Source organism: Nestor notabilis, unplaced genomic scaffold (genome assembly GCF_000696875.1).
Source record: "Nestor notabilis isolate BGI_N333 unplaced genomic scaffold, ASM69687v1 scaffold305, whole genome shotgun sequence".
Taxonomy (NCBI): Eukaryota; Metazoa; Chordata; class Aves; order Psittaciformes; family Psittacidae; genus Nestor; species Nestor notabilis.
The window spans coordinates 4599-15283 of NW_009930414.1; the positions used below are offsets into that span (position 1 = coordinate 4599).

The 10685-nt window shown below is 39.5% G+C and overlaps 1 protein-coding gene across 1 annotated transcript in view; it reads right to left on the reverse strand.

The window, feature by feature from the left end:
* Positions 1 to 1097: 1097 nt before the first annotated feature.
* Positions 1098 to 10685, reverse strand: part of BUB1B (BUB1 mitotic checkpoint serine/threonine kinase B) — a gene marked incomplete at its 5' end in the record, with an annotated part of 24338 nt that continues 14750 nt past the window's right edge. Inside the window, 7 exons of the mRNA XM_010015378.1 lie at positions 1098 to 1290; positions 5317 to 5423; positions 5530 to 5701; positions 7094 to 7236; positions 7914 to 8075; positions 8353 to 8465; positions 8636 to 8782. Coding sequence (XP_010013680.1) covers positions 1098 to 1290; positions 5317 to 5423; positions 5530 to 5701; positions 7094 to 7236; positions 7914 to 8075; positions 8353 to 8465; positions 8636 to 8782 — 1037 coding nt within the window. The remainder of the gene's footprint in view (positions 1291 to 5316; positions 5424 to 5529; positions 5702 to 7093; positions 7237 to 7913; positions 8076 to 8352; positions 8466 to 8635; positions 8783 to 10685) is intronic.

Genomic DNA, 10685 nt, shown 5'->3' on the forward strand with positions numbered 1-10685 from the left:
AGTGAGACATAGGCAGAAAGAACAGCAAAGAAGATGGGTTGTAGCAACTCAGAAAATACAGAATGAAGTTCCAGAGCACTATTTAGGCATAAACAGAACCGTAGCTGGAGAACTTGACCAAATGAAAACTCACAGCCAATTTAGTTTTAAAGGAAGAAGTTACTAGTGATGAACGCTTCTGCTCTCACTTTGATGCATGGGGGAAGCTGTGAGGAAGTAAATCCCAGGTCTGAGAAGTTCCTCTATACTTGAGGTATGTAGCATCTTGGGTTTGGATCCTGTAAATTCTATTCTCTTGAATAAAATGAAGCTGTTGTATTGATTTCAGCAATACAGTGCTTAAAAGGTTAAGGCAAAGATCTATCCACAAAACCTCCCATAAAACCTGCAAACAGATTTAGAATTGAGTGAGATCTCTGACAGATGCTCAATCCAGTCAGGAAGTGCAGCCCTTTCAAAAGTAAATAGAACACTTGCATTGAGAATCCAAAATTTAAGCATGCATCTTTTTCACTCATGATAATCTAACTTTCTATCATCCATGAGAGCATAGTCCAAGTAGAATCACTCAAGTTGTCTTCAAGTGTCCAGGAAGTCCTAAGTGGTTTGGAAAGCAGCCATCAAATGAGGGGGGTTTGTATGCAGCAGCCACAACCAATTCCCAGTAAGGCAGAACCACTCCAGCATGGACACTAAATCAAGTCTTTTGAAACCAGCTGACAGGAACATTTAATATGACAGGAACTGCTGTTAAAATACAACTTTATTAATGAAACCCCAATTAAAAGACCAACTAAATGTAGGTTAAAGACATTTCAGAGACTGTGGTGTGAACTAGGTATTAAACACATTCTTAAACTATACAGAAAGGGGAGGAGGCAGTTGTGACAACCAATTTCCTCTGGCAAACTGGTCAGGCATGGACCGGTTCATGTAGCAGGCTTAGGAGGTTACCTATGCACTAATGCAACATCAACAGTCTCTAGCAAGTCCCATGGGAAGCACTGAAGATCCAGCTACAATCACTGTTCATGCTTGGAAGAAAATAAATAAGTTAACAACAAATTCCTCTCTCTAACACAAAATGCATTTGTCCTCTAGGAAATCCCAGGAAGTTCTCCAAGAGTTTCTCCCAGTTCAGCTAAGGATTCACAAAGTCGTCCTTGGAAGCTGCTGTCAAACATGTCACTTATTTCCTCTCTTAACGCCCTCAGCAGAGGCACTGTGGACTTACCATCTGCATTCACAATTCTTCCCAAAAGTTTACTCCAGAAATCACTGTCAAAAGTCCTAAAACAAACAAAGCAGTGAAACAGGATGTCAAGGTTTCCATTTATATCCAGCACTAAACACCCTGGGAGAAGGAAGGCTGAGATCATAATTTCACTCACATGAGTAAATGTAAAGGAAAACCAGGAATGTCTTGTTAAGTTTGTACATGTGGGTCCCTTTCTCCGGGAGGATTCTGAATAGTAGCTAGACTGGCTGTGCCACACAGGTAGCAAAACCAGTGGTTTTGGTTCTCTCTTCTAGTATACCTGACCACTATCACCTACACACTTTTAGTTTAAAGGAGTTATCACAAACACTCTTTGAAACAACAAAGTTGGCAGACTCCTTTCATGAATAAGGGATAGAGGTACCCTATTTGCAAGCTAAGTTCATGGGTCAATATTAAAGAAAAGCTGCAAGAGAAAACAAGAAAGGGGTTTACAGCCAGTTTTACTGTCTTTATTCCCTGCCTTCCATCTGCCAGAGCTCTCATAGAGATAACATTTCAGAGGCAATTAACAGTAATAAATCCCCTCTCCCATATACCCACACAACAGGAATAAAAAGGTTAAGTGACTCATTACAGTATGAAAAGTATCAGAAAAGTGATATCAGAGCTAACCCTTTGTTCTTCAGTCTCACACTGAAGTCCATAGACCACACTGCTGCTGACTACCAAAGTGCTTTCCTGCCTCAAGCTAGGAGTCACAGTGGCTTTTGAAGCAGTTATCTGCCTCTGCTGTGACTCAGACACAGCAGCAGCCAAAGTCTCAGAAGGAATCTGGCCTCAACTATTAACTCCTATATTTTCTAAAATAATGAAGTCATATAGAACCTAACCAAGAAACTAAAACATGCAGAACTTGAGGCAGTTTTCATCATGGATTTAGACAAATAAGAAGCATAGCAGAGGAGGTTAAAGGTTGGTAAAAATATTGCAGGAGTGGCAAAAGCCCTAAAAATTCAAACACAGCTTCTACATAGTACCTCACATAAGCCTCCACAGATGAAATTTCCTAAAATACTATATTGAAAATAAAAACACTTCTGGAACTGAAAAATCTCCAAATACATTATTTAGTAATGACAAGATGCTAAAATCTCCTCCCTTGAAAAACAACTTGTCAGCCATATAGTAATGCTTAAAGATGAAAAGAGAAACTGGATCATAATTCACATTCTACCTCTCCAGGAGTCCTTACTACACTGTTTAAGTGTTTGCATTCATTCCATCGGTGGGTTCTGCTTTATTGAGTGCCTTTAGAAGAACTATTTTGTGCTTTGCCTTGCAATTCCCCACTGCTTTGGTATTTTGTCAAACTGGTGGTAAAATTAGTGGCTCTACCAGTCATTCTGTGTTTAATATGTCATTAATGTGTTTAACACTTAAAAATAATTAAGTCTCTTTTGAAAAGCTTTCCCAAGATAAGATGGTCATGGTTGTCGCATTTAACACCAGTCAGCCTTCTAGTAAAAAGCCTTCTTCCTACTTGTCACTGCTTAAATTCTCACACCATTCTTCTAAGAGAGTTATCCTGTCAACATAACCTTCAAAAAATCCCCCAACAAACCTAAACCAACCCCTAAAGAAACAAAAGAAAAGCCCAGACCACTTTCCATGTCACTTGTACAACTTCTAGCAGAAAGGATATTAGTAACATGATCTTTACAAAAGAAAAGTAGAATTACTAAAAGCAACAGGAAAATGAATCCTGTGTCTCTATGGGCGTTGCGGGTGTCACTGTATAGAAAGGATAAAGCACAGGAGTATTATCCATCAGCTGAATCTTCTCACAGGGAAGCGCTTCATTGTGCAGCCCCTTCTGGGGAAGGAAGATTCCTGCAGCAGGGAACTTGCTTGTCAGAGATTGAGAGTTTATTGAAAGCTTCAAATTGACTGGAGAAAATGTCATTTAATAAGAACCAGACACACTGAAAGATCTGTGTGTGAAGGGGAAAAAAGATTCAGTGCAGATGCCTTATTCTCACATAAAGAAATGCCTCATTTACACTGATATTAGACTTCAGTACAACATGTAACTGAAGCATCTGTACGAACAGGTCTTGGATTTCTTGATACTGAAAAAGAACTACAGAAGATGAATATTAAGCCTATCACACTTTCAGAAGCGAAGTGGAAGACAGGATGGAAAATGGAAATTCCTTATTTGTACTCTCAACTTCAAAGCAAAGTTACAGAGTGATGTACTGGAGGGAGCAATGAGCCATTAGAGCCTCGTTCCATCCACACAGAACTCATACCCAGGCTCTGCCTGCTTCCTCCTTAGGCTCCTCCAGCCCTTCTCAGGTCTTACTCCCCCACCTTCTGCCCAAGCCTCCCTCCAAATTCTACATTTTCCCACAATCCTTCTCCTTCCAATCCAGTGTCCCCAGCTTGGACTGGAATTCCTTTCCAACTGACACCTCCCCTGTCCTTCCAAACTCAGACTTACTACACATGCTACTCAGCTCCTCCTGCTCCAGTTATCCAGACTATTTTTCCCATACCCACATCCTGATCAAGTCCCCAACACCCTGTTCCTACCTTCTCAACTCAGGCCTTGTGTGGCTTCATCTGCAGTAGCTCAATGTAGAATTAAATAAATAACATTTAAAGTTAAAAGCAACTCCAACCAGAGTTAGTTTGGGCCATCTATCCTAAATATCATTAACACCTGATCATGTTCTGATACAAATTAGTACACAGGAGCCCTAATTTTCAGTGCAGGTCAGATTTACACAGCTCAGATATGGAATGTTGGTTTATCTGTCAAGAGAACAAAAACCTTTCAAAGTACCTTTCAAAGAGTCACCTACTACTATGACCCATTAGTCTCCATCAATGATTTAGTTGCCTTTTCTTTAGTATTTCTGAAACAAAGGTGGTATAAGATATATATTTACTGCCAATCTATAAATCATTGATATTCATCTCTTCAGAGACCAACCACCCTTGGTGATTTTGTTCTTCACAGCTTAGTCCTGTAAGGCGATCTGAAGCAAAACCAAAAGCTACCAGGTAAAGTACAGCACATGTAGTGAGTACACAGCAGCCACCTACTAGAGCCTTTTAGCTACTGTTAGTAGTAGAAAAATATATAGCCAGTAAAGAAAAAAAGCATTTTTCCCCTGTGCACAGCTTAAGACAAGATGTTTCTTCAAAGAATGAATACAACAAACTAGGAGGGGGAAGCAGTGGACAACTCCCTGACTGGTAGTAGGTTTTCTTCAAGCAATGGTTATGGGAGTACATCCGCACAGTGAGTGTAGCTGATGTACCATGATCCTGAATGCAGAAATGTGTCAAGTAGCTTCAGGAATGAGAAGAGTGTTCTGGAAAAGCCTTATGAAATGCTAAGGCAGAAAATGCTGCAGGATGTGACTAAGAAAATGAACAAGCATTTAGTCTAAGAACAAACAAAGGTGAGATGAAGGCAGAGTAGCCTTACAGCCAAAAACGCGGCTAACAGAGGGCAGCAGAAATTAATAGCCAAGGACAAAGAGCAGTTTCCAAAAAGAAGTTTCTTGCACATGCATCTTAAATTATAAATCATATAAGTATTTAAATTATTTTCCTTCTTGTGCATTTGTGCTGTTTCTGCAACTGTTACAGACTGAACCCTGGCATCAGTGTCTTTGTAGCCCTTCAACATAGCCTAGAATGAAAAAAGCAGGAACAAAAAGTAATCTCCATTTCTAAAGCAACGTGCTCATGCAATTTTTTCCTCCTCACCACCCACCCACTTATAAACTTCTCCAAGCTCCATCTAACAAGTGAAACCAGACTAAAGCAGTCTGGTCTGAAAGGATAAAAAAAACAAAGTAGTATTACCTGGACTGTAAGGCCCAGAGTCAGCTTAAAATTGTCTCCTACACAGCACTAAGGCTGCTATACAATGAACACATCTCATAGCTTCAAATTCTAAATCCCCACAAAACTAATGCTTTTGGCAACAGCACTAAGTTCAATGTTCTGAGCTTTGTAAAGTGAAGGAAGTTAGAAGTCTGTTCTTTCCCAGCAGCCTCCTTTGCAAAAGGACTTACTTTGATACATTTTGGCTGATTTTCCAAATGGAATTCTCTTGGTAGACCTGGATATGATCCCCAAACAGCATCAAATGAACTATATCTGCAATGGCAACCAAGTCCACCTGCAATTACAAACATCAGGGTTTGTCTTTATTCAGTATTTATTGATCACAGCTTTCCTGTAAAGGAAACACAGAAACTAAGGTGTCCTGCTAAATACAGACTCACCTGGTACGGAAGAGCACTTTTTGCCAGAAGCTGTTGTCCGTGAGGGGTCTGGGAAATGGGAAAGCTGTTGGGCCAGCTTACTTGAGACTGCAATCTCAAATCCAGACTGTGAGAGAAGTCCACTATCTTCAGAGCTCTCATCATCTCTTCATTAGCAAACGGATCACAGATCCTGAGCAGAGGGAGCAAATGAAGCATAAAACAACCCAACAAAGTTTATGAAACTAAATGTAAGAGTGTAGTGCAGGTGAGGCTTAGCCATGTCAATGCTCCCCTCTGATGGTTAGCTTAAGAACTACTGCTGAAGGGACTAACCCAAGATGGGGAACCAGGTGGCAGCCTGAAGCTTAGAGGTGATATTGGTGTCTCCAAAGCAAGCAATGGGAAACACTAAAGGATTAAGGATGCTGCTGCTTTGATATCTGTCACAGTTATCCAAAACATAGTTGGTGGCACAGAACAGCATAATGTTTAGCACCTCTCCCTCTCCTTCAAGATCTCCAAACACTTTATACAAGAAAGAACTAAGCTTCATAATACTTTCATAAACCTTCCCTAGTCCCCACACTAGGGAGGACAACAGGAAGGGCAGTGAGGAGTATCTGTATAGATGACAGAGCACTGCATGTACACTATGTGCCTGTCCCAGGATAGTTTTTACATTATCCTAACTTTTTGCCAGTGTAGTTTGGTTTGTATTCACCACAGAGAAATCCAGCAGGAGATATCCAAATCCATCAGCCACTGTTAGATCAGTGACTTCCAAAAGACAACCCTGAGGGATGTGCAAGACAGTCCATTGGGGTGTGGAAAGAAAGTATTAGAAGTTCACTAGTACATGTGTGTAATTTATAAATAAATTATATATATGTATTTTAGATATAATGAATTATATAAATAAAATAGATTATAAGTAAAACATTGGTATGCATGTTAGATGACTGTAATTTCAAGTTAATAGCTATTTTTAATCTATCAGTGAAGGCTAAGAACAATGAATTTCTTCTAATGGAATTCTATCTGAATCATTAGACATTAAAAGTTCCTGTCTTCCCACGCTTAGTTCACAGATCACATTCCAAGGGATATGTGCCTTTGATAACATACTATGGGAAAATGCTTGGAGAAGAAAACTAGATCTAGCTTGTAACCAGAATGTTACGAGCTGGACTGTAGTGCAGAGTAAGCAATCTGCTGAGGAGAGTGTCTGGATATTCCAGTCCCACCTGCCCTTTGTCTTCTAATTTCCTGGGTTTCAGCTACATAAAACCAGAAGAGAAGTTATTTACCAACATCCAGTACATTGCTAAAGTAGAAATGAGAAGACAGGCAATAGAAAAAAAGATTTTCTCAGTGTTTTTACAACATGGTTTATACTATTCCTACAGAAACACATACGATAAAAGGTTTATTCCTAAGCAAAGTGTTTTCACTATTTTCAGAACACACTGAGCTTAAAAACCTGACTGCAATAGCAGTACCCCAACAAAAGAGAAGTTACAACAGCACAAGGGCAGTAGCAAAAGTATTAGATCTCCTCCCATATTCATCCAAAGAGACAAACCTGTCTCCCAGAAAGAACACATCTGGACTGAGATCTCCATGGACAATCTCTGCTTTGTGGAGCTTCTCTACCACACCCAGAAGATTATAAACAACCAGTAGGATAACTTCCTCTGTGATGGTCTTAGAGCCACGGATAACATCCTGAAAGGAAGCAATAAATATGTATCTATTACGCCTTCAATTAAGTGAAATATTTATAGCTCACCTTTTTTCCTTACTCATCTGTACAGAGACAACAGCCCTACCCTGATTTCAGTATAATCAGATTTTGCCTATGATCAGGCCAGGCAGAATTAGAAACAGAATGAGCTCTTAGGAGACACAATTACTCAGAAGTGGACAAAAGATCAGGAGGGGACTGAAATCACTATTTAATTTGTATCCTACTTATACGCAACAATTCAGAATATACTTGCTTTATTTAAAATGTAAATCCTTCAGCAAGACACTAAATGCTACAACCTTACTATAGCAGACTGGAAGTCACTGATAAATGTCAAGTTAAACAAGAGTTTTAGGTGCAACCCTTGTTGTGAAATAACATGTGGTTCTTGGCTCAGGTCATTTATCACTCAGAAATAAAGAAAATGTGAAAAATTGGTTCAAGTTTGTCTCTGAAGCACAGGATCCATGAATGAGAAACCATCTCCAACTAAGGCTATAATGGACACTCCTAACTTGAAGCACAAACCAGAGGCTCTAGATTGCAGGATTAGACCCATCTTCAGCAATGAGTATAATGACAAACACAATTCACTAATGGTACCTATGCAAGAGTTCACATCAGCTACAATTCCACTTTGTTTGGCTGTACTGACCCCAAGCGTGAAGCGATTGATATCCCTGTGCAAAACAGCACAGCCATCCTGGAACAGGTAACAGCAGCAGTCCTCACTGAAGTTCTGGTCAAAGTCAGCACTCAAACGCTCCTGTAACTGAAGGGTGATATAAAAATCCCAAGGTATGGGCTGAGAATACACCTAGAAGAAGGTACAGAAGAAGAACATTTATTTTTGGAAGAGAGTGAAAATTGCTCATCTTCATATTCTTCTTCTTTTCCTCCTCACTTTATCAAAAGATGACATTTTCCACAGTCAGAAACTTTTAATCTGTATAAACAATGAGAAAGAGGACTTGAAGTAGCAAATTTCATGCATGGAATTCAGAAATTAATACCAAACTTACTACCTTTTACTTTATATTGGCTGAGGAGATTTTAACATTTCACATTCCTTGTATAACATCATCATGTGTTACCTTTATTGCAAATCCCTTTGCATCCAACTGGGGAATGTTAGCTGGAATGGCAAAAAACATCTTGTATTCTTCCTTGGTCCAATATTCCCATTTGATGCAGTATGTGTCATTCCCTGTTATGAAAGTTGACATTCATGAGCTGTCACAGCAGACACACATACCCAGGATGCTCAAGTTATTCCCCAGCTACATGACATAAAATGAGTGAGGGTGAATGTGAAGCATATTTCAAACCAAGCAGAACACAAATAGATCCCCTGCACTGTGGTTCTGCCATACCCACCTAGCTCAACATCTTTCTCAAGCTCCATGACAGGCAGAGGGCCATTCTCCAGATGGAAATAGGGAGAAGCAGTCAGTGATCCTGGCACAGGATCTAAAAGCTTCTTACGCTGTTCAGTGTTACACAGGATCTGAGTTACATCATCACCTACTAAAGACAAGTAATAGAAAGAGATGAGCTGAAACCAGGTGTTGAGTCTCTGTGGTGATTATATCTGTCAAGAAAAAGTAACTCGAGTATTGGAACCTTTCTATCTGCATACTGATTTACTGCATCACCTTCCAGCAAGTCAATTAATCTCTTTCCAATAGCTTCTTGTTCTGTGAAGTGAGCATAACACTCATCTCTGGAGCTACCTTACTATCTGCTCATGAGGTCTCAAGGATTCTACTCTGGTGTCATGCAAAATGTATCTTTCACAAGAGGAAGCTCTGATTTCTATTAGGTAAGTCTGCTCAGCCACAGCAGAATTCAAACCTATCTGGCAAGTGAAGAATCCTTTTGTAAAGTCTATGTCCAGAGCAAGCGATCAGTTTGTGATTTTTAAAAGAAGGGATTTATTAAAACTCACTCCTTCAAATACAGCAGGGATTTACATTAGAAAAGGAAAATAAAGTAGGACTCCAACTCTGCTGCTCACTGAAATATTAAGAATCTAATGGCTTTTACCTCATGGAAGACATGTAAAGTAATTATATGTAGATCTGGGTTTATTTTTCTACATAATAGACAGGACAGAGAAAATCCTTCAATAGATGAGTTCATCTGTACAAGGTGGCCTGAAAAAAGTGTTTCTCTCAAATGATGAGGCAGAGAGAACCACAGCAGAACCAGATGGCTTCTGTCTTCTCCTAAAATCTGTGACCAGTAACGGCTGACAGCATTTCAAGCTCTTGCAGTACAAAAGTGAGAATCAGAGTGTCATTACCTACTCCTCCATTTCTTTGAAAAGCATTGCAGTAAGATATTGCTCAGGAGGTAATTCCATGAAAGGAGATCCAGAAAACACTGTAGGTTGAAGGATACATAGGTGTTCCAATATTTTATCATCCCAAACCTTTGAAATTACTGGCATATTTTACAGGAATAAATTGACAGACATCTGAAGTCATTTTTTTGCTCTATGGAGCATTAAGGAGTCCTCAGTAGAATCACTACATCCAGGCTGAGAACTGCACTTTAAAGGAGTTGGGCAGAAAGCAAGTTAAAAAAGCAAGAGGAATGATCAACAGTTTAAGAAAAGACCATTAAAATATGTGAATAAATGCTTTTTCCCAAAAAGAATCTGTAAAGAGTCTTCATTTTGCTCTAAAGATTAGAGCGTATGATAAAGAAAATGAGTGTAAGATCTATCCAGAGTACTTCTCCTAATCATATTTTCATTCCGGGTCTCAAGCATACTTCATCAGATGCAAAATTCTAATCAAAATAGCATAAACCAAAATCAAAGGAGTTATAGCAGGTGAAACACCTTGAAAACCATCATTCAATAAAAACCTAATTCTACAGGCCAGATTTTGAAGGCTTTCTGTGACCGTTGCTGTTCTAACTGTAATACAAAGATTTATAAGAGAGAGAAACAAAGGTCTCTGGCTAGAAAAGGATAAAAAAAGCCATTAACTACTTAAATACCAGTATTGTTTTCCTTCAGTAGGAAAAAGAAACATGCTGCAATGCAGCACAATAGTTTACAGCAAAGTTGAAAACGCAAATTTAAAGCCAAACACTTTCACTAGAACTTAAATTCAATTCACCTTTTTCATAGTGGCACTTATCAGAACACAGTGTGACTACGGGGAAAACAATCAAGACAAAACAAAGCTGCCTTAGAAGTTCTCACTAATGTCCAGTCATAGAATCATAGAATCTTTTAGGTTCAAGAAGACCTTTAAGATCGTTGTGTTCAGCCATAAACCCAGCTCTTCCAAGGCCACCACTAACCCATGTCCCCAAGAGCCACACATCCACACATCTTTTAATCCCCCCACCGGGATGGCGACTCCACCACTGCCCTGGGCAGCCTGTTCCAGTCCTTGCCAGCACTTTCAGG